The sequence below is a fragment of the Seriola aureovittata genome, chromosome 3, assembly GCF_021018895.1.
Source record: "Seriola aureovittata isolate HTS-2021-v1 ecotype China chromosome 3, ASM2101889v1, whole genome shotgun sequence".
In the NCBI taxonomy this organism is placed as follows: Eukaryota; Metazoa; Chordata; class Actinopteri; order Carangiformes; family Carangidae; genus Seriola; species Seriola aureovittata.
The window spans coordinates 6,633,742-6,658,426 of record NC_079366.1 but is presented as its reverse complement, the minus strand read 5'-3'; the positions used below and the strand labels follow the sequence as shown (position 1 = coordinate 6,658,426).

The 24,685-nt window shown below is 39.8% G+C and overlaps 1 protein-coding gene across 1 annotated transcript in view; it reads right to left on the bottom strand.

The window, feature by feature from the left end:
• LOC130166943 (neuronal acetylcholine receptor subunit alpha-7-like) overlaps positions 1-24,293 on the bottom strand; it is a 48,091-nt gene extending 23,798 nt beyond the window's left edge. Inside the window, exons 1-3 of the mRNA XM_056372809.1 lie at positions 23,816-24,293; positions 9,805-9,944; positions 2,596-2,640 (exon numbers count right to left, since the gene is read on the bottom strand). Coding sequence (XP_056228784.1) covers positions 2,596-2,640; positions 9,805-9,944; positions 23,816-23,885 — 255 coding nt within the window. The 5' untranslated portion in view covers positions 23,886-24,293. The remainder of the gene's footprint in view (positions 1-2,595; positions 2,641-9,804; positions 9,945-23,815) is intronic.
• Positions 24,294-24,685: the final 392 nt, after the last annotated feature.

Genomic DNA, 24,685 nt, shown 5'->3' with positions numbered 1-24,685 from the left:
CACAACTAACAGCCAACAGAACAAATCACAGCTCAGTAACTTTGTAGTCTGACAGGAACAGATGAGGAGGACACTAGGCTACGTAAGGTAACAACTGTCTAAGAATGGGTTTGGAGTAACATAACAGCAATTTAAGCAAGTGTCACTAATTTGAGACAACAAGGTTCTTATTGAAAGAGTGTGAAATTTATTGTCTGAATGTAAGACTAAGGCTGACACATGTTAGGGTGTAGGATATACACACATTCAAGAACATAACAGGTAAAATTATTGTATTTAGCAATTGGTTTTAATTGTTTTTTGTTATTTATAATGACCGTCTATGCATCTTTGATGTGCATGTACCCCCCCTCCAAACAAACTTGTAGCCTTGTTAGCCAGATCAGTCAAAATACTGCTAATTAGAGGGATAATTGGATGATAAATTGCTCTTAAATCATTACTTACAAGTTTACTTATATGTTTTTCTTTTCCATGAAACTACACGTAAATTCCAAAAAATGATTTGGAACACTTGTATGTAAGTCATCACTGTATAAGCCATGTTGATTTATGGATCAGAGATATCTGCCTTCACCCAAAAATAGTGGAAGTGAATGAAATTTCATTCGGGGTGCTCACAGCAAAGCTGGAATGTGTTTTACTTTCCAGAAATTAGTGTCCCACTTACACTAGATAACCCCACTGTAAACAATATCTTCAGTAGAAAGTTGTTCCAGTGAAAACTCTTGACAGCATCAAGTTATCAAAAGGCGCAGTTTCTGGAGAGTCACATTGCGTGGGTTTTTATTTTCTGTACTACAAACAATTCCATTCACCAACATTATATTGAGATGTAGGCAGGAATATCTGAGGCAGAATTCTTAAAATCTGGGTGGAATAATTTTTTGGGGTGATTTCAGTGATAATAATAACACATAATAAGCCATAAAAGCTGGGTGTTGAGGAGGACACTAATACTCAGTTCTTAGAAAACGTAAGCTCATTTCAATTCTCACAGTTAGAAACCACATGAAATCCTATCCATTGGGATGTGGGACATTCATTGCCTGATAAACCTGTAATCCTAAAATCCCCCTCCATGTTGGGGAGGCGAACCTGGCCCTTCTCCGTCTGTGACTGTGAGCTAGTTAATGTACTTCTCAGGTCTCCTTCAAAATCTGCTGCATCTGCAAAGCCCCCTTAAGCCATTACACCACAGTGGGTGCCAGTATTAAAGAGGTGGCTTCCTGAATAATTGATTCATTCATAACTTGTAAGCCAGTCAGCAGCCAACTCAACCTGACTGAGCGTAGGCTGTGACATCCTTAACGGGCTATTCTGACTGAGGCTGCTGTGATAATGAGGATGCTGTAGCTACCCGAATGGCCTGATAACATTTTCCTCAGCATTTTAATGCATATTTCTTGTACCATAAACTTAGATTCAACTGTCTTTAATGTGATAGATGTGCTGTATCTGAGCTAAGTAGCTTAGTTCCACATGCTTAGATGGCACTACATGGATGCTGTTAGGAATCTGACAACTGACTATTCGCTAAACCTAAACCTTTATTCCCCGAACAGCGATTTTTTTCAATCCTAGGTTAGCAACTGACAAACATTGGATTTCTCTGCTGTAGTGGTGTCAAATGGGCTGTTGTAAGAACCACACTCAGTAGCTAAGAAGGTTGGGCCTTTCCAAAACCTAAAATGGATTAAACATTGTGTTTATCTGCTCGAAACACTGTTAGCTGCGGTTGTTAGCATGTTTGGCTAACTGGCTTAATACTTACAATAGTAAACAAGCGACACCTTAAGGCCAAAGATTTAGCATATCATTAGCTAATTGCATTAGTGACAGTGTTTTCAAGTCACGGAGCTAAAATTAGCTTCATTAGCTTGCTGTTTAAGGAATTAAATAGAATTTCAATTGTAAATCTGCCACTGTTGTCACTGTAAACTGCATATGTGCTGTGCCAGGAAAGCAAAGCTTGACAGGCAGAGACACAAACTCAACACGTCATTTGTTGTAAAGTAAATGTAAAATTTAACAGGTTAAAGGTAAGAGAAAGTAAGTGCGAGAAATGTCTTGAAAGATATATCTTTGAAAACCTAATTTGTTGTCTGGTGGGATATTTTTATCGCCATCCCTGTGTGATATAGTTTATAATGTCTGTAAATCTTATATCATGCTATTATTAAATATTATAAAATAATAAATAATCCACTATAATCCTTTTTGACACAAGCTGATGCCACTGCCTTTGTCACAGCGAAAGAAAACAAGCGCTTGCATTGAAACTGTTCTGACACTGGCTAACCTAAGGGTCAGAATTATATTTTACATTTTGTCACATGAGGCCCAGGAGATTCACTGCGATGTATTAACTTGTTTTTTCTGTCACAAAACAAAAGGCTATTTTTTGCATCTTTAAATCATATCATACCTGGCTCTATGCCTTCAAAAGCAGTCAGGTGTGAACTCTTTTTAAAAAATGAATGAATGGCAGAGCCCACAGGACAAAAACATTGCACACAAACACCTTCCAAAAATATACTAAATGACAATTATCACACAGTGATCACACAAAAAGGGCTTGGAGAGGAGACGTACCAGCTGCAGCCAGGCATTTGTGATCAACACTTGGTTCTTTTCATCCTGGAGGGAAACAGCAGGAGAGAGAGAATGATCAGCAGGCAGTAGACATGGCTTTACAACATATTCTGCAGGGAGAGAGAAAATAAAAAAAATAAATAGTAAACATGAGGTGAGATTATGGGACAGATCAGCAATCATGGCGAACTGCAAGGCAGATGACTCAGCTGGCGTGATCTCTGAATGACAATGATGCACTCCAGCTTTTTGCTCTGTTATGAGATTCTTGTAATTTAATGCAACAGAATTCATGTTTGCCATTTAAAAAAAAAAAAAAAAACTTAAACAATACAACAATGTTAAAAAGACAAAAAAGGTCAAACAGCAATTTGTGCAGGAAGCAGACAGTGATGCTGAGCAGAAAGGATGCGGCTCTTCAACAAACAGATGAGTTTACAGTAAATTATATTAGCGTCATGAAAACAGAAATATACAGTGGCTGCAGCTGCATTTCAGGATATTTCACAAGGGTCAGCTCGTGGTCAAACGGACAGAGAGAAAAAGAGATGAGAGGACAGAGGCTGAGATAGTTCAAGAAAAAAATTGAAAGATGATAGAAGCAGAGGCACAAGGAAGAAAACAACAACAAAAAAAAAATCTGCAGTAGGAATGGACTTCTTTGGATTGTGCTTTGCAGAATCCCACATGACAGCGACAAGTATTGCTCCTTGTTGCACACTGGTACGCTGCATGTCTGACACGTTACACTCGCTCTTACCCCTGAAAATATGTGCAAACTGCCTTCATGGACTAGTCCTATTTCATTTTCATGGAATCACTGGAGTGACTTATCACGTTATCTTCTACCCATGACTGATGCTGGAATAACACCGCCAGCTCAACCCTCTGAAAACTTTTCTTTTAATGTTACTGTGGTAAAATCCAATCATGAAATCAATTTGCTCATTTTATTTCTTTCTCTGTCTCATCCCACCAGACCTAATCTACTGTATAGTTTTCTATCTTATCACAAAGTTTTATACTCTTCTCACTTGCTTCACGCTGCTTGTTTCGCTCCCAGGACTGGACGAATCAGACTTGTTCCTTTGTTGTGAGACACTCGCAGAGGAGTGCGCTTTGATTTGACCTTAGCTGTGCACAAGGTAGTTGAATTAGTTGTCTTCACATGGGAACAAAAGGGACAAATAAGTGTCTCAGGAAAGGCTTTGCTGTAATGAACATGTTCTAAAGCATGCAAAATCACCAGTGTGGTTCATTTAAAAGTCTTTGAAGAGAAAATCTGTAGCATTAAATTAGATTATAGAGCATAAGCCTTATCACTGCACCACTGCCACTGTACAAAACACAGTTTTTAGACTTGATTGTGATATTTCTTTTACCCAGACACCTCAGTTTTTTAACCACATCAAGGAGGATTGATTTGCTCTGGAAATGAAAGTAAGATGAGTTTAGACTAGAGACCATCATCAGCACTCATCCCCTCTGCCACTTTATTAGGTACACCTAGCTCAGTTCAGGTTTTTGTAAACTTTTGAGAGATGTTGAGTAAACTTTGGAGTAATTTTGGAGGCTGCAGCTTTACTGCTGTTGACCTTTACTGCATTATACTGAGAGATGTTTAATATTTTTTTCCTCATTGATGTAAATGGGGTGGACAAATGTATGCATATGCTTGCAAACATAGTTCAGTGCATAATTGCAGCTTCAAACAGTTGCCAACTACTAGTCGGATACATCTGCATAAATATGTATCATTTAATTTTTGTAAAAGCATTGATTTGATTATACTGGTACTTGGTATTTAATTCTTTATTATTTAAATTGTGAAAGTTTATTCAACGAAACCTGCATATTTCAAAGACTAAAAGCAGATAAATCAGGGTCATCTAAGCCTCAAAGAAAAGGAGTGGGCGTTCATAAATTGAGTTTTGATCTGATTACCCTGAAAAGGATTTATATGAAGTTAAACATGCCCTTATATACATACAATAGTTATGTTTACATACAGTGTTTTTCTCCAAAATGTAGTGTTTACATTGTTGAGGTGTAGTGGAGAAAAGTATCCAAGTACATTTGCTCAAGTTTTGTATTAAGTAAATCTTTGTAGGTACTTGTGCATGAGTATTTCTGTTTTATGCTACTTTATACATCTACTATATACATATTCACTACAGAGACAAATATTGTCCTTTTAACTCCGTTATATTTATTTTACAGCCATAGTCACTAGTTATTATTCAGATGAAGATTTTAGTAAACACTAAACAAACTTATAAAATGCAATGCTTTGCTTATAGAGCTTAGACCAGTGGTTTTCAATCTTTTTCACTTGTGACCGCTTATACAAAAACAGTGTGTTGTTGGGGTCTCTTATCACATCATAGATGTGTAGAGTTGTTAACGGTTCCACCACAGAAGCAGACGGTTTCATTTAACTACATGTTTGAGGCACCAAGAAGTCTGCCTTTGTAGTCACATTTTGTTGGCACGTTGTTGCCACCAGCTGTCAATCAATTGAATTGCGTGAATCCGACTGAAGGATATGAATCTCACCACCCACTCTTACATGATACAAACAAAACAGGAAACCCACTTGTAAAAACATTGCTCCATAGTGCCACTAGTGGTCAAAAACCCCACAGGGGTATCATAACCTTTAACTGACTAAGCTTGTATAATTGCAGGTATGAGCTTAAGACCTTGTTGCTCTAACAGCAGCTCGGATAAGATGAATTAGAAGCTGGCTTTGAAACCTGAGAAATCCAGGCTGTTATCATTACCATCATCATCATCATCATCATCATCATCATCATCATCATCATCATCATCATCATCACTTAATCAGCTCAGCTATTAATTGGTCATCCTCCTATGAAGAATTAGGTTTTCATGGCGTGTAAAATTTTCCATCTCTTGTCCTCTTTTTGTCTGGCATCTCTCAGCCCTCTGCCGAGGACACAGACAGTGATGCAATGGAAATTTTAAAAATTGATAAATTATACACTCAGGTTTGGTGTCACCACAAATTGAATAACCAATAAAATCAATATGAATCGTCTTCTATTCATGTTCTTTTAAAGATATTTAGTTGTCTGTAAGTCACTCCTTTTGTACGTAAAATTTCATTAACTTTCTGTATCATTGTTGGTGTATGAGAAACTTCTGAAGGTGCTTAAACTCTGTCTTCAGTGACAAGCGAGTAAACTCACTGCTCTTACTTCTCCTTGTAGTAAAAATCGATTCTCACACAATCGCCGCTCCTATCTGTCTCTCATCCCTGCCTCCTCACCTCCTCCATGACTCCCTCCATGCTCCAATCTTATCTCCACCTGTCCTTTCTGATATGTCCCTCTTTTAAACCTTCTCTCTCCGCTGCTGAAAAAGAACAGGCTCCCATTGTGCGCTTCACAAAGCAACATTTTTGAGTCCTATTGGTGTGCGATCTAGCGCGCAATCATGGAGATTTGGCTTAGCTTTGAGGTTGCTGGGTTTTTTCGCTCTATTTTGTGCCTGACCTCTCTTTTGTGGTGTTTTGTTGGATTTCGCTCAGCTGCAATGGGCAGTATCAGCCCTGTCACACACACTATAAACACTCTAATCTCCTCATAAATCTGCTCTGATTGGTTTTAGACAGATTGGCAAGGGATTGATGGACACTTGCATTCAGTGCAAGCTCCTCAACTGTTTTTTATTGCAAGTCTCTGACACCATTTGGCCAAGGACAAGAACATGTTTTCATATGTATGTACAGTATATTGTTCCAGGAATTGCATTTCATCTATGGGATTCGTTCTGTTTTATCCCCAGTCAGGAACAAAAGCCTCCTACATCTTTTTCTTTCAATCTAGATCAGTGTTTCAAGCAGAGTGAATCAACAAACAGTGAAGAAAAGAAATCCTGAAATCATGAATCTCAGAATTCTCTATTGTGCTTCCTATGCATGGTTTCACCTTTGATTTTCATCAGTGTCCTGAAAAGGGGATCTTTAACAGAGCTTTGTGATGTGTGTGTGTGCGGAAGAACAGGATGCCCTCTTGTTCTAACAGTTCAACACATGTGGCTGCATTTCTGCTGCACCAGAAAAGACGCAACGCAACGACTCCAAATGAATGCTATTGCTAACTGTGTAAACAAGCAACTTTTTGTTTAGTTTACCAGATCAGCTTAAAAAAATACTGATATGTCAATGTTGTGATGACAACTTTGTCTCTACTGCTCCCAAGTGGTTAAAAAAAAGAAGTTATTAAAAGTTACAGTATATTTAAATATAACTGTGAGGTGTAGAGGTGCTGATGCAGTAGCTGGATTTTGTTACTTTCAGACAGAGCCAGGCTATCTGTTTACCACTGTTTCCTGTCTCTGTGCTAAGCAAAGCTAACCAGCTACTAGTTATAGCCTTATTTTTGACATACAGATGTGAGAGTGGTATCTATCTTCTTATCTAACTCCACAAGAAATTAAATAAGGGTATTTCACAAAATGTCAAATTATTGTTTAAAGTAAAAGTAGCAATAAAAAAAAAAAACTTCCAATGTCACACAACTAAAAGTACATTGCATTGCTGTGAGTGTTGTGATACTATTATATTTATATTCTTGAATTCTTATTATTGACTCATTAATATGTAAGTAGCATTTTAATGTTGTCGGAGGTTGAGGTGGAACTAGTATTAACTATTTTATACGCTCTTGGGTGGTTAAATACATAACAAAGCATTAATGTTTTATAAGCTCAACCCACCATATGTTTTATATATAAAATTCTAAACTGTAATTAGTAACTAAAGTAACTAGTACATAAAGCTGATTCACTGAAGTAAAAAGCGCAATAGTTCCCTCTAAATTGTATGGAGTGAAATATAAAGTTGCATAAAATGGAGACATACTCAAGTAAAGTACAAGTACCTTGAATGTGCACTTAAGAACTGCACTCAAGTAAAGTTACTTAGTTACATTCCACCACTGGACCATATCAGTTTCTTTGTCAGGTACATAAGGTTCATTGTGGTTCTTCATACTGGTTGGTGACCAGTCCTGTGCTCGTCTGTCAGTCTGTGCATCTGTCATTATTCATGGCCCATCCTGCTCCAGTTCCCCTGGTCAGAGAGTTAACAGATGGAGGAATCAAAGGCCACATTACTCTCACATACAAGCACAACCAGCTTTACATTATTTACCACTGCCCAGTAAGCATTAATTCATATGGTCTTGCCAGCTTATCCATTATGTACTGAGTCAGCGAACAGTGTAGTTATCAACCTAACATAAGTAGCAAACACACACACATATATATAAAACATATTCAATAACATATATTCAACAAATGTATGTTTGTCTTTGATCTCTGAAGATTCATGGCTAATGTATGAGGCTGCTTTCTAAACAAACCCCATCAATTCATCCGACAACTATACTGATTTCATTTGAGAACAGCACCTTTTGTTACTTGTAACATTAAATTTAAACCATCTTTCAAAACAAAAAGGACTTAATAATCTGATATCCTGTCTCAAGACCACCATATGTTCTCTTTGGAGACTGCCTGGCCTCTTGACTGTGATTTGCGAGCTCAAGAATACATTAAAATGTTGTCTCATATGTGCTGTAGGAGTCTTCACCATATTAATAATAGAATGGGAATCCTATGTTACAGGCCAGCGTGCAGCTCTTAACCACCATGTAGTTATCAGGAGGAGACGTACACGTCTTGTGACAGGGCTGGCTCAGGGATGTGACGGGGTGTCGGCTTGGGTTTTTTGGATGAGCGCTCTGGCTATGTGGTGGGGCTAACAGGCAAGAGGTTATGTGTGGGTTTGTGTGAGGGTAGGTGCATGAGATGGGGAACAGGAGGAATACACGACAAAGTGCAGGGGCAAACACAGAAGGAACAAAACATAAAATTAGATGTGACAGAAAATCTACCCAAACCACAGAAGTGTCGATTTAAGAGCCGTGGGTTTGACATGAAAAAGAGTGACGAACGACTGAGAAAGGGAGGACTGTGGTCGCATTGAGCTAAATGGGGTTTCTGTGTGTACGTCTGGGTATGGTTTTGAGTGTGTTTTGGGGTGTAAAATGTAGGACACACAGATAAGAGCTGATGTTTTGAATTAAGCTTTTCTCTTAAGAAAACCATGTTATACATGAAAGAAGAAGAAACACAGGTATTATGTTTGGTTTTAGAGAGTTTACTTTAAGTGTTTAAAGTGTGTGTGTGTGTGTGTGTGTGTGTGTGTGTGTGTGTGTGTGTGTGTGTTCAGCTTAGAGTCTGACTGAATTGAACCAACAGTCTCAACATACGCATATGAGTCGTTGCATTAATTTGCATCACCCAAGTTAACTTGCTTCTAATTGGAGGTGCCTGGGTGGCTCACCTGGTAGAGGGCGTACTCTCTCTCACCCTGACTTTCCTGTCTCTCTCTCACTGTACTATATAAAGGCAGAACACCAAAAATAAGACTTTAAAAACATTACATTTTACTTCATATGGAATCACACTCCCTCTAAAATTCGTCCACGTTCTGACTGAACACAGAGTAACGTCACAGTGAAGCAACCAGCAACCTCAGCTTAGTCATTTGTCATTCTGATAATTCATTATGGTAAACTAACCTGCCTGGCTGCAGCTTCATATTTAACAGACATAGCAAAAGTGTATAATTCATTTCATTTAACTCTCACTACAAAAAAGCAAATGTGTTTTTCCCAAAATGTTGAAATATTGCTTTCAAGAAAAAAAACAGGCAAAAAGTAAGAGGGCATACCTCAACACTGAGACTGAGTTATGTTGTGGAATGAAAGAAAAGACTGAGAGCCATAGTGCCACAAAATACCATAGGATCAAGGGGAGAGACAAAGAATTCGCTCTTTTAAAGACAAATATTCTCACTTGGTCGGGTGCTCCCACTGGTGAAATAAAGTTTTAAGTTCAGAGGAAAATGATACGGTATGTGCATTGGCATGAGCCACAGTCACTGCAGATAAATCAGATAGAACGCCTTTCACAAAAACAAAACAACAGAAACCTCGGTGTGAAAAAGGTTTCACAGAGATGGTTCAACTTAACTTCTTTAGCTCGAACTGTGTTGATTTCCAAAACAAATTCCACACACATCCTCGCCTCTCGACTGTGTCCTCGAGCATTCTTTGTACTCCACACTTAAAGGGAGACGAAAAAACACACAATCACACACACGCACACCCTCACCACATCAATGATTTGCAGCAGTGTGAGGCCTAGGTCCACCACGATGGGGGCTGAGTCGTTCTGGACGGGTCTCTCCAGCCGATTGTAGTTGACCATGAGGTCGTGGTAGAGCTTCCTCTGGTACATACCGCCATGACAACCTGGAGGGAGGAGAGTTAGGACATTGAAAATGGGAGAGGAGTTCCGGAGAGGAGATGAAAGGAAGGATTCCGGGGTGTTAGAGATTGTAAGAGGGAGAAAGAAGAAATATAGTTACAGGTGTTAAAAGGGACGGGGTACGAGTAACAGGTGAGAAGGAAGAAATGAAGGATTTGAGGTAGTAGTCATGGAGAGCACAATGATGGGAGGAACTGACGAATTTAAATTCTGCTGTTTGCATCTTTCAAGACTCAAGACTCAGTCAACCCAGTAGTTTAATAAAACAAAGTGTAAGTGTTCTCCCACACATATTAACGCCTCTAATCTAATCAACACTATTATTGTAATTATTTAAAACATTGTTCTTGCGGTGCCAAATCCCTCAAGAAACCCTGATTAAGTCACGATATGCTGGACGTAATGAACACATTATTAACTCAGTGAATTTTAATTGTGTTGACTGTGCTTTCTTTTTGTTTCTCCTGTGTTCATTAGGCCTCATCAAGTGGTTCATGCTGAACAATGAGGCATCCATCTTTAACAGGAATGAATATTACAGCGATGCAGCGATGCAAAAGAGAAGCCAGTCAGTCGTGAAGGTAGCATGTCTTCTTTTTGACACCACGCTGTTTCCATTATGTGTCCCTCGCTGCTCTTGTAGTAAAATTTGACTAAAAAAAGGCTTTGACTGTGAGGAAAGAGCATCTCATAGAGGGCAGGACAAAGACTGTGAGGTAATAAATCCGATTTCATAGAATCTAGTCCACATCATCAAGCTGAATGCTGAAACATATTGGTACTGAGTTTTTATTATTTCATATCCCAAACAAAATTAGTTCACAAACTTAAATCATTTCATTTATGACGGTGCCTACTAGCATCATCACAACAGAGGCTATAAAAACAAGACTAGGTCAAAACCTAGTACATGGCTGGACCGCGTATGGTCAATCTGAGAGTGGAGTTGAAAACTGTTGTGGAACAGCTGTAAACAACTGACATCATCATGTCGCATATAGGTTCTGCCAAGTGTCAGCTGGTTTCACCTCTATCCATTTGCATCTTCTACTCTCTGAACTCACATATACAGTATTGTAACCATATTGTAACTGTTTCAAATTAAAAGCCCTCTAGAGTTTCAGTGAACACAAACCTTTCATTTCTTAACAGGGCGTTTATTGTTTATTAAGTGTAACATCTAACTTCCGGTTGCTGCCGTTAAGGTTGTTTACAAGTTATTCAGATCTGCTAGTTTCTATAGCAGTTACTGATTACTTATGTCCCTACCTCCCTGTCTTCTGCTCTTTCTGCTCGGTGTGTCTTATGTTTAGTTTTTCCTCTGCCTCTTGTAGTAATAATGATACATGTAATGAAAGTAGTTTATTTGCCGCAATGAAGGCTGGGCTCAGTGAACTGGAAGCGCTACGACGAGTCAACACATCGCCCAACTGTCTCATTTTTCTTCAACAAAAACATATGCCATTAGAATCATTTGATAGATGCTATAACCACATAGAAATAAAAAATATAAATAAAAATTCTACATACTTCAAGCCACCAACACATGGCAACTTAGGAAGGAGCTTCTTCTATCACATCAAGATCATCACAACATTCACAAAAGACTCCCTCATCCCTCAGTGTCTCATCTCAGCCAGAACAGAAAAGGTCTCAGTGTGCATTTCCCCAGCGACCCTTGTCCAAATTAGATGTTGTCTCAACATATTCCAGCAATTATCAAGTGACAGCCAAGATGTGTGCACCCACAATGACTGAGTGGATGACTAATTAGCTAATGAGGCAAAATAAACAGACAGCTCGCAGTGTGTTTGTGTGTGAGGGTATTGCTGAGTGTCAGATGGGGCACCCCTAAATCTTGGCATGACGGGGGAATCTGCATAATGGGTGAGAGCGGCAGCCAGCTAAAGTGTTGAGAGTCGATGGAGTGAAACGAGTCGCACCAAAACAAGCTGAGCAGTATAGAGACCTTTCAAAGAGCCACAGTAAAAATTATCACGTCGCTTGATGGATGGTAACATAGCACATATTGCTGTTGATCTAAAACAGTAAAATCGATCAAGTCAAGATCAAGATCTTATTTCCTGTATTACTTAGTGTTTCCACTGTTTCCAACAAATACTGGCTTCTTCATGTCCTTTAAAGTTATAATATGTAACTTTTCCACATTAAAATGTCCCAAAATGACTGAGATGTGTACTGAAATTATCCCAAATGTTTCCAGCAATTCTCAAACCTAGACAAATATGTGATTTTAATCATAATAACGGTACGTCATATCCCCTATGCGTCTGCGTTGTGGTTGCTTGCCAGAAGCTCCAAACATATCCAGTTTTAAGCCACATTTTTAGGATATATTTTATACACCTTTTTTCAACAACATTGGCGTTGTTTTAACCAGATGGTTTTAGTCATCGGACATCTGGATCTTAAGTTATGAGTGGAAAAAAAATCGGGCAAATGTTTGACAGCTCTGAGACATCCTGTGTCCGCTGAAGAGTGTCTGTAAAACAGTGGTTTTTGCTGCTTTATTCAGTGTTTCTACCAGTTTTATTCCCCTGTTCTGTTTGTTATGGAGAGGAGGAGACCTCTGTGGATAATTCGGCTCCTGGTAATAACCTCCTGAACAATTAAATCAAAAGTTATCATAGAAAAAAAAAAGATGAGCAGTCTCAGCTCCCAGCCCCTCTGAGACGTCCTGTGTCCTCTGAGGAGTGTCAGTGAATCACTGATTTTTAAAGTGAAACTGCTTCATTTGGGGCGCCCCAGTGGCTCACCTGGTAGAGCGCGCACCACATAGGCTTAGTCCTAATCGCAGCAGCCATGGGTTCGAATCCGCGGCCCTTTGCTGCATGTCATCCCCTCTCTCTCTCCCCAACCTTCCTGTCTCTATCACAATAAAGGCAAAAATGGCCAAAAAATAACTTTAAGAAACTGCTTTATTTGGTGTTTCTACCAATTTTTATACTTTGGTCCGTTTGCTATGGACAAAAGAATAACTCTGTGGATAATTCGGCTTCCATTAAACACCTCCTTAACAACTGACAGTGAGGGAATCCAAATCTAATGTCACCGTTAGAAGTTACATACTGTGCGTTTCAGTAACATCACTCCAAACCAAACACTTTGTGCCTCCTGCCTGTGAGACAGAAGATGGCACCGTAGAGTGCTTCCTACTCAAGGAAGTGACACGAACGTCTTATACAACTTCCTTGGACAGATTGAGCTGTTTCTGTAACAGGTAGCGTGCAGTGCCTGCATACAGTCTGCTGCTAGTTAGTTGTGATGACTTATTCCAGTGCATCCTCAGGCAGTGTGTCTGCGTATCGGTGTTGTTAGGCTTAGCTTCAGTTTGCATCGGGGGAAGCTTCCTGAGAGCTGTATGTTTACACTTACAATGTCCCATATGTGATGCTTTATGTCAGTAGTTCATTAGTTATGTAATGTCTTCTGTTTTCTCTGTATGCCTCTCTTTAGTATGTGCTGTACGTTTATATTTCCACAGGCTTACCGAGGTTGTAATAGTGCATTACTATGCTTGTGCACTATCTACATACAACCTTTGATTCAGATTAAGATATTAGTCTGTGTCTTTAGACAGTGTTGCCCTGTTCACACCTTGCATTGAAATGCGTCTCCACACGCGTCTGGATTGACCATTTGTGATTGGATCTCACTCCCCCGCTCTATATGCAAATAAACAGGTTTGTGTTGTTGTTTTTAGTCAGTCCAACTATGACAGATAGATCCATTCTCAATGTGTTTGTGAGAGAGGGTGAGAGAGGGAGAGAGCAGGGCAAGACGGGGCTGAGCGAATCAATGCACTGTGCACAGCTCCACAATGAAATAAGGTTATAGCCATTTGAAATAGTAAAATATTTTCGGTTCGATATTAAACAATGGCGGGACTAATCAGACTGTGGCAGAGGACGTCAGTAGAGAATGTGGTCCTTCAGCGTGGCCCAGGACACATTTGCATTAACACTGCTAAAAGAATGTGGCGACATGAGGCTCAGACCACCTTCAGATGTGGTCTGGGTCTGAGTGATTGGATCTCAAATGGGTCTTGGGTGCGTTCACACCTGAACTTAGAGCTGTCCACTTAGAGCTGACGGATGTTAATGCCAGGTCTGCACGTGGCCTGTGTGTCAGTTCACCGTGACATCACTGCTGGGTGTGAATACTAGTGCAACAGGGCACACTCCTGACCACACCCTACACCACCCATCAGTGTTGTGGTCTGTAGCATCTTGTTTTAACTTTTTCAGGGCAGGATATTTTTTATGTTTTTCACAAGTCGCACTAAATTTGAGGTATTTTGGAAATAATATAGACGTGTGTTGTGCAGATGATTAAACGATTATTTCTGCTTCTTTTTGTTTTGCAATGTCAAACCATGTAATGTAGTGTGGGATTAAAAAATAATCACCATTTCAAAATGAAAGTGCTTTAATCTGAAACTCAAACTCATCCTGCAGTAGAGGCAAATTGTCATGATCTGTCACAACTGGCTGAACCATATTCATCTAAGGTGTCAGAAGAGGTACAAACACTTTGAGCTATTTATCTTGATGTTAATTTATGCGGGTTTGTTCATTAATGTATTGACTATTAATGTCTATATATCCGTTGTCTAATAGTAAATCTCTAGAGAACTGAAAAGAATTAATAAATGAACCATCATCATTCAAACAAATCTCTGAATTCTTCTGCTGGTATCTTCTTTTTAGTGACAAAATGTTTTATTTTCTATGAGGTTAATTTATAAACATGTTACAAACATTTAGAGACAATTAAATAAGCATTAATCACTGGTACAGTACAGTTAAACTGTGCACTAGAGGTTTATAGAGCATATGAATGAGCAGATGACTGGAGGGACAGACAGATGGACAGATTATTAAATGATTTTTTAAAAATAAATTGAAAACAAACTCCTCCAATAGACTGTAATTTTGAAAGACTGCCTGAAAAGTGCTGCTACAAGATTGTGGTGTGGGATAAGAGGAGATAGTCAAGAAAACTCATCTCGGCTCATCTCTTGTTCAACATCGCTTTACTGCCCCAGTGTACTTGGCTGACAGTGTGACCTCTCACGTTAAAGGAGGTCGCAAAGGTTTTAAGGAAGACCGGATTACTGTCTCATCATGTTGTGTGGGCCTGAGGGCGACTACTGCAGTGTGGTGAATGTAAACAGGAGAAAAGTCACTCTGTCTGCACTCTACCTCTCTTCCTTTCACACTTTGTCTCCCTTGAGTCTTTCGATGCGTGCGGCAGCAGCTATGGGTCAATCAGTAAATGAAATTCTTCCATCCATTGTAATCACAATTAATGGATTTTCACATAACAACAACACAATCATTTTCACATAATTTTTAAGATCTTATGTACAATATTTAGTTATTTTAAATTATCTAAGAGGTTGGTTTGAATCCCATGGCTTAGAAATGGGAGTGGGGAAAATGAATGAGCAGCACTCTTCCCTACCTCATTGTCTTAACAGGCTGAGGTACTCGCAGATCAAAATTCTTCTTCAGTGAGGCCTGCAGAGTTACAATACGAGACTCATTGCTTCTGCACATGTACACTCACAGAGCACTGTCAGGCAACCATGTGACAGCAGTGCAGTGTTTAAAAACACATACAGGTCAGTTAATGTTCGCATCAAACATCATCATGTCAAGGAGTTTGACTTTGGCATGATTGTTGGTGCCAGGCGGGGCTGATTTGAGTATTTCTGAAACTGCTGATCTCCAGGGATTTTCACACTCAACAGTCTCAAGAGGTTTTACTCAACATGGTGCCAGAAATGAAAAAAACATCCAGAGGCGTTGAGATGGGTCAGAGAAGAATGGACAGACTGGTTGGAGCTGACAGAAAGGCTACAGTAACTCAGATAACCACTCTTTACAACTGTGCTGAGCAGAAAAGCATCTCAGAACAACACATTGAACCTTGAGGTGAATGAGCTACAACAGCAGGAGACCATGTCAGGTTCCACTCCTGTCGGCCACGAACAGAAATCTGAGGCTGCAGTGGACACGTGCTCACCAAAACTGGACAGTTGAAGACTGGAAAACCGTAGCCTGGTCTGATGAATGGATTTCTGCTGAGGCAGCAGATGGTCGGGTCAGAATTTGGCATCAACAGCATGAATCCATGGACCCACCCATTCTGCCTTGGGTCAACAGCCCAGACTGGTGTTGTTGGTGTGATGTGTGGGGAATGTTTGACTACAGATCAATCATGGTTGGAATGCCACAGCCTATGTGAGTATTGCTGTCGACCATGTGCATCTCTTTATGGCCACAGTGGCCCGTCTTCTAATGGCTACTTTCAGCATGATGGCCTCCCCAGTCACCAGATCTGGAGCCAATAGAAGGACACCTTTGGGATGTGGTAAAACAGGAGATTGGCAGCATGAATGTGGAGCTGACAAATCTGCACAAATTATGTGATACAATCACAAAATATCAACATGAGATAGAATCTCAGAGGAATGTTTCCAACATCTTGTGGAATCCATGCCATGAAGAACTGAGAGAGCAAATGGAGGCGTTACCATATTAGTATGGCGTTCCTAATAAAGTGCTCGGTACAGTACATAAATCTTTTATATTGCCTAAGTAATGTAATGTCAGCCATGTATATAACTGTTTTTTCTTTAGTTTCTGGTTTTGTTTAATTCATTCATTTTAAATGGGGTTTTTATGTGTTTTTCTGCCTCTTGAGACTGTTTCTTGTGCTGCTGTAAGATGTGATGTTCCCCTCTGGGGAATATTTGAGCATGTTCTACAGAAGGAGCCTTAGAAGGCTGTGGCTGTCAGGGTGCTAAAAATCAACTTAATGCTCACTGCACAACTAAACAAAATGACCATTTTCTATTGACAAAGAAGCGAAAAACTAAATAAAACAGTCAGTGCTGCTTTTTATTTTATAGGTCCAAATGGTGTTAACAGCATACCAAACATTTCTCTCAGCCTTGTTGTAAGCGTTTGAATCTTAAATGCACCACAAACCAGGCGAGCAAAAAACTGTTCGACAGTCACTGAATTTTGATTTCAAATACAGCACAGTCTTGTTTCAGGGGAGGCAGTGATTGGAAAGTTGCATCGCTCTGATGCATCAACACTGAAAAAAAAAAATCTTCTTGTTTTTTCCAACCACAGACTGCAGTGCCATCAAAGCAGCTGTGCATCACAGTGGAACGCTTTGTGCCAAGCATGTTACTTTTGAATTTCAAATGGGAGTCAGAGATGGATAATACATCGACTTGCATTCTGCACTGCACAAGAGTGCGGGGGACACAAGGAAGTAAAAGGTATTTTTCTGTAACTAAAAAAAGTATATGTAACTGATTTGCTATTTCCTGCATTTATATACAGTATATTTACATCAATCTTGGTAATAACATATTATGATAAATGTAGTTACTGTGCTTTTTATAATAATAATGGTCATATAACAAAGCAAATGCAAATTCTATTTACTGTAAAACACTGTTTTAATAATGCACTAATCCTTACTCATTTAGTTTCCTTAATAGATACTTTATACTTTCAGATAGATAATGTTGTATGCTGTTGTTTGTATCTTTACTGTATTGCTCCAACAACCTTCAAGGTAGGGCTGCCTAATGTAGCCTGAGAAGCAACGCTGAGGGCAAAAAAAAAAGTCTACCTCTCCACCCTCCAGCTGCAAATGTGTGCATTTACAAGAGGATGTGAAATATAGTGGAAAAGATGGCCACTACTTGCACATACATTCACTTTCATATACTTTGACTTCACCAAACAAATCTTAGAGACTCATTCATAGTCTGCGGTTGGTCTTATCCTCCGTAGCTTTCCACACGAACAGCCACATCCTTAGCCTCAGAGCTTCCAGGTGACATAGAGAATGCTGCCCCAGATTTCCACGGCCAAACCACACTTCCACTTCTGTCTTCTCTTGCATCTCCCAGATTGTGAGTGACTTTTTTTTTTTTTCTTCAATTTTTAGCGATAAACCCAGCGCTCTCCGTTTTGCTAGGCTTACATAATTCACAACTTCAATAGAAACACTGAACATACCAATACAGACAGAGCCCTAACATAACCTGAAGGCATCTATCAACTTCAAATGGCTACCATAAATCTTTCTCATTGCATTAGTGTCCTCTCATATTTCCATTTCAGAGCCCACTTGGGGTCTCATTTCGTCCTCAATCATTAAAGCTCAGTTATATAGAAATAAAATGTGTTTCTTTGTATGGTTGGGATGCTGCAGCAGTAGACATACAAGCAATTCAGTTTACGACTTACTCACCCCTGAAAGCACTCACTGCCTTCAAAATCATTTTTACAGACTTGGTGTCCACAGTGTGCTCATTTTTTACTGTCACAGACAATGACACCCACAGGAGTAACCAATCACTGTGTCAAAACCTCTCACAGGTTCGACATGAATTCCCAAGTTACTTCCATAAAATTGGAAACTTGTGAGGGACCAGGCTAAAGGACCAGTGTGTGGGATTTATGGGATTCTATTGGCAGAAGTGGAATATAATTGTAATAAAGCTGCAAGCAGCGATTTGGGGGCCAAGCAGGCCAGAATTGCCATGGAAACATGATGTCATTACATCAAGGGATTGGTTCTAAGCACCAACAGCAAGTTTCGTTTCAGCTGATTAAAGATTGATAGGACTTGATTTCTTGATTGGCAGCTTTCCCACCAATTTCATTTGGCTGTCATGGTTGAACGCTCTCGCAAATCAAAAATCTGTGTGATAACTGTTGTGATTGTTGGTCTGAAGATCATCTGTGCCCAACTTTGGATTGGACAGAGGGGCAAAATGGTAGCCACATTGATTAGGATGACATGACAAGTTGCTAGGTCTTGATCAGAAACAAGTGTGTGTGTGTTTTTAAGGTAAACATGTTTATGGTTATTTGCCAAAATGTATTTTTACTTCTTTCAGTATTGATAATCTGGCATATGGTTCAAAAGTTACCTGCATGAACACACCTCCAATTTCTCTGCTAGAGTGCCTGAGACACAAACATGAAACCTGGTGAAAAGCTTCACAGTAGTGTCCCCAATCAGTGTGCCAAATTTCAAAAGATGGTCTAGGGGGCTGCTATAGACCCCCATGGCAGAGGAAGAAATTTAAAGAGGATGATGATGATGATGATGAATAAGAAATGGTGTCTTGGCAGCTTCACTTCTTGGCCCCCAATTATGTTATTATTATTGCACTGTATAATCACCTGAAACTAAAAATTGTGTTTTCGTTAGCTTTGAATGAACCCTTCATGTCTGCGAAGGGTGTGGGTGTTCTTCCTCAGCGCCAACCATGTTGCATCGCTATGTTTTTTTACAGTACCCCAGATCAGACAAACTAAACACGGGCTCTAGAGAGGGCCTTTAGCATTTTTTACATTACCTGTAGGCTACTGTAGGTTCTTGCTTGGAAAGAGGGGGATGAGGGGAGGGGTATTCAGTTGGTTGCCAGCTGCAACCTCACCACTAGATGCCACTAAATCCTACACACTGGTCTTTCAAAAAAGGATGGTCAAAATTGATTAAGTAGAGGGTGGGATATCCCTTTTTTTTTTTTGTCCCTGGAATGGGTCAGGCTTCAAAAGCACTGCACCCTTCATTCCCCATAATGCAACAAGATAGCCTCTTTTTTATTAGATGAGCAGCCAGATGACTAGTTTGTATAGCAAGCTTTCTGTTGTACATTTGTAGTCCCCAAGCCCACCATGATGACATCACAATGACATCATCAGGTTTATTTTCAGTCCTCACAAAGCTCCTTTAGAGGCACAGAGGACATACTATAGTTATATAGATTTATACAGACTATAAGCAGTAAACTGGCCAGTGGGAAATTAGTGGAGTGCTTATTTAATGAGGGAAAAGTAAAATTTTATTAAGTGAAATAAAAACATTTAAAGTTGAAACAGGTCCACAAAAACACCAGCGGGGTCTTTGCAATGTGGTATTTATATCTGAATATACATACATACATGCTGTATGTGTCTTTTTCATACACAAAGATGCATATAGTTCTACCATATTTGCATCAGTGATGTGTCCCAAATAAAGTGCATATGTAACTTCCATATGGGCTAAATGTAATTGGTGTCTTTTGTATTTAAATATTGTCTTAATATGAAGTGAACAATGTGACGTGTGTTTCGTTTGGAACCTGTAACCTACAGCACTAAGACAGCACTCAGAGATGCATGAAGAAACCAGACAAACACAAACAAGCAACCAACATTGAGAGTAAACCAGGATTATTTTCTTTGGCTAACCACAGCATGCTCACATACCAAGCACGGTGTAAAATCATAAAATGAAACAAAGCTCAACTTCTCAGTAGGCCATTGTTAAGAATTAGGTTGAGTACAGTAGGGAGCAGCTGTGGAAAACCATATAAAATTCACACCCCTAAGCAAAATCTGGGCTTTCCCCATCTTAGTGTACGACATATTGAAGCTTTCAAGTGCCAGAAAGCAAAGCCAGACAGCTTACTGCTTGTAGCATTATTAACTTCAGACTAAGAGGGATGTTTGAGGACAGTAGGGCAAAGACTGACTAGAGTAGAGTCAATCTTTAATGACCCCTAAGAGGTAGTTTGGTTCAAGGATAGTAGTCAAAATGAATAGCACAAGGAAGGACAATAAATAAAAGACATAAAATACACATTGGACCATTGTTACCACAATGCAACGAAAATGTGGAGGCAACCCAATGTCAATATTTACAACAGCTGAAAAGGAGAATTACAGCTTGTTTCAAAGGCCAAGGATAAAGAACCTCATATTCTGATTAGTGCTCCCTTTCGTGAGTTAAACTACATCCTGTTAAAAAAAACACGGAGACATTGTCCTTTGCATTTTGTGGTTTAAATACTTACATATTGCTGTCATAGCTTTATACCTTGTGGTTTTTTTTCCCTTGATGGCTGTGTCTTTCATTTTTCAATATTTTTGGTGAAAGTACTACATTCTTCACATTATCATGTGTTGTTATTCTGTTCACCTTGAATGTTTCTCCTTTCAAGACACACACCTGCAGAAAAGTAGCCTACCTATTATCACTTTTCTTAACAACAAGCTGGAAACTAAGTAATTCAACTCAGGAACAGTTAACAACCTAAAAGCCCTATGCCACCACAGAGACAGCTTAAATATTGATTGGCCTCTCAGGGACTCTTTAACACCGAGACAACTTGGCCAAGTTTATAATCAAATCGCATTAAAGCAGCTGGTTCACAACTATGTGCAAAAGATCAATACATATCCAGAATCTGAGACAGAGCAGAATCTGATCAGGTCGGCTCGTCTTCCTCAAGAATATCAAACAAGGTCACTTCGTTAGCTTTTGGGAATAAATTTAATTTCCTCTGACCCAAGAGTACACACAAACATGACACATAAATGTGGAAAACAAACTGTCGATGAATCATCAAAATTCTACAATATTTGCTTCACATTTACAAGTGGGATGTACTGTCTAATATTACTCTACTTTGGTCTCGGCTGGAAGGAAATATCTGGCTCCTTAGCTGAGAACTGCTCCACTGTGTTCACCAGCTAGCTGCTAACTTTATCTGACTGTCTGGTGCAGAGGAGTTGGCCTGCAGTGGGTTTATCACATCTGAAAACACAAACAATGTTGATGAGAGCGGTGAGACTGAAGCACGACAGGAAAGTTTTGGGCCCAAAAGCCAAAAGAATGAGCTGATGCTAAGACGCTCAGCAGAGCGAAGGGGAACTGCAAAGTGGAGCAACAGTAATTTGTTAGCTTGTCACTTTGAGGAGCCAGTTACACATAATCATTTTTTTCTATTGTGTATTTAAAATTTTTATTAGTGCTGATTTAAACAAATGTTGAGTCCATTAATGTTATACAATACTAATTAAGCTTGATGAATGACAATACAAAAGGCCAAACTGTGTATTAAATGAGTCTTTAATTAGCCAAACTGTCGTCAGGATGACTGAGGCTGTTTAAAAGGAAACTGTAATTAATCAGCCACGATAGAAAAGGACGTTTGTCTGAGTCACCCTGGATGCATGATTCATGATATCCCTGGTTTGTTTTCATTTGTAATCATTTACATTCATTGATTCATGGAGTAACTGTTTTTGAGGTGATGTTTTTTTTTCATTAATGCTCATTTCTAATTAACTGCAGTAGCAAAAAATAGTTTTGCCCACGTGGAAACACAGGTTAGCAAGGCTAGCGGGAAACAGATCAACTGTTTATAGATTTTTTTTTGAGAGAGAGAGAGAGATTGGAACTTTAAACTTTATCTTTCTTTTACATTTATAGTGTACAACAAGTGTATTATAGTAAGAAAATATATTCTTACACTATCTCATTAGCAAACCACTGTCCAATCCAGGCTACGTGACACACTGCACCCAGAGGAACTAATTGCAGGGACTGTGTCTGGAGGCGAGGGTGGACACAGCAACAGCTAAATATGTGAACAAAGGAATAAAAAGAGCTTTTAATTTCAGGACAGCTTAAATCCTCCTTGCGATGTTATCCTGCAAAGTGTTACCAAAGCTTTGTGGTAGCATTCTTTAAGAAGAGAAATCCTCTTCTTTGCAGAGGAATGAAAGAGGTAGACATCTGTTTGGCGCACCACACTCCAGACATTGTCCTTGAAGACTTAAATTATAGTATTATAGTATATTGGCAATTATAGGGATCATATGAAGAATATCTAACTACTTTGGTGTGTGTGAAAGTGTTCCTGAATTTGTTGCAGTGGAGTATCTCTCTATATTTAAAAAAAAGAAAAGAAAAGAAACATGATCACAGAACACCTGTATGCCTGCCTGTGTAACAGCAGTTGAGGTGCTGCTACAGTTTTCTTTGGAGCCTGTTGGGAGAGGCTGTGCTAACACATACTCAGACTGCAGCCTCCTTACTTTTAACATCACCTGTTTGCATGTTGGACCTCTTTTTTTTCTCCTCCCATCCAAGCAAAGGTATCAAAATCAAACTCCATCAGTGGATCATGATTGCAGAAGTAAAATATGTTTACATTAAAAACACATTCCTCTAGAGATATAGAATATAAACCTGGGATTCAAACATATTACAGAGATTTATCCTCCTCTGAAGAGGTCCTCTAGCTCTTTTCCACTGTTGTCACGCATTTAACAATCCTTTAGCTGCAGATTACACTGAGGGGATGAGCGGCCCCAATGGGCTTCGTGCATCAACGCCGGGACGCCCTCCTTATTTTCTGGGCCAGATGTTGTGGTTCTTTCAAAGAAGGCTCACTGTTGTGTGCGCACGAACACACACACACACACACACACACACACACACACACACACACACACACACACACACACACACACACACACACACACACCACAGACTCACACACACACACACACACACACGCACACACACGCACACACGCACACAGGCTGCAAGCTTTAAAATTGAGTAATTCAGCCGTTCATTAAGCTGTGGTGCAAGAGATTTAGCCTTTAAATACACATCATTATAACACAAATAAAAATATGTATTTGTGCCTTCTATGAAGCATTATAATAAGAAACATTTCCGGCTAAAGAATCTGCAGTCAACTCCTGTACATGCCTTTTACAGTTGTGGAAATAGATGTTCCTGTCACGCCAGATGTGTAATGACCAGCCGAACTAAGCCGAAGTCTGTCTAAACTGCGGCTCTCATCTTCCTGACAAAGGTTTATGGAAATGATGCTCAAATGACAAGAATATAAAAGATAAGGCGCCACGCTGCCTCTTTTTCTTTTGGCATCTTTACACAGACGTGCACAGAAAACAGACTGAAGGCTCCATCAGTGACCCACCTTGACAGCAGAATGTCGCCCACAGGTAAACTCCAATCAATACAGATCCAGTACACTTCCGAGGCTCCATGGCAGCAGCGGAGCAGAACTCCCTCTGTAGCCCGCCGGAGATGTCAAACTTCGAGGGAGCGCAGCTTTGTCAGACTGCTGGTGCTGATCTCTCCCTCTCTCTCTAACTCTCTCTCCCTCTCTCTCTCCCTCTAACTCTCTCTCTCTCTCTGCCTCTCTTGTGGGATGCTGGAGGAGACGCACACACACACACCCGATTTCTCTCTCCTTGTTTTTGGTTCGACTGTCACCTCAAAAGTCAGTTTGGATTCAGCTCTGCTCCTCTCTCAGACTATTTTTATGTCAGACATTTCCAGCGTGCCCTCCGCGTGTCTCCTGTCGTGTCCCTGTGCGGTGACGATGGCAGCCACCTGTCCGATGACTGCTGGTGCTGCTGCTGCTGCGCAGTGCCGTCAACTTCGTCAAGGTTTTGTCCCCTCCAGTCACCCTCATCTGCTTTATGGGTGATGACTAAAGGAAAGATGACCACGCATAATCTCAGCACGCACGCAAGAACTTCGATCAGGGGTTGACGGGCCCTGCCCCCCTCGACTTAGGAAAACTTTGATTTTTTTTACTCATGTACATGATCCATTAAATAAATTGTTCGCAGTGTGCGCTTACTCTTTTGGAGTAATGAGCATGACCTCATCTCCAACCTACAATAAAAATACAGTGATCATCATCCACAGCTTCATCCTGGTCCTCTCTTCCTCCTACAGGTGGGAAGGATGAGACTAATGCAACACAGAAATAACAAAGAATAAGGAAGTAACCTCACCTCTTCATTTTTTTTTATTCTGTTCTTCTTTGTACTTCCAA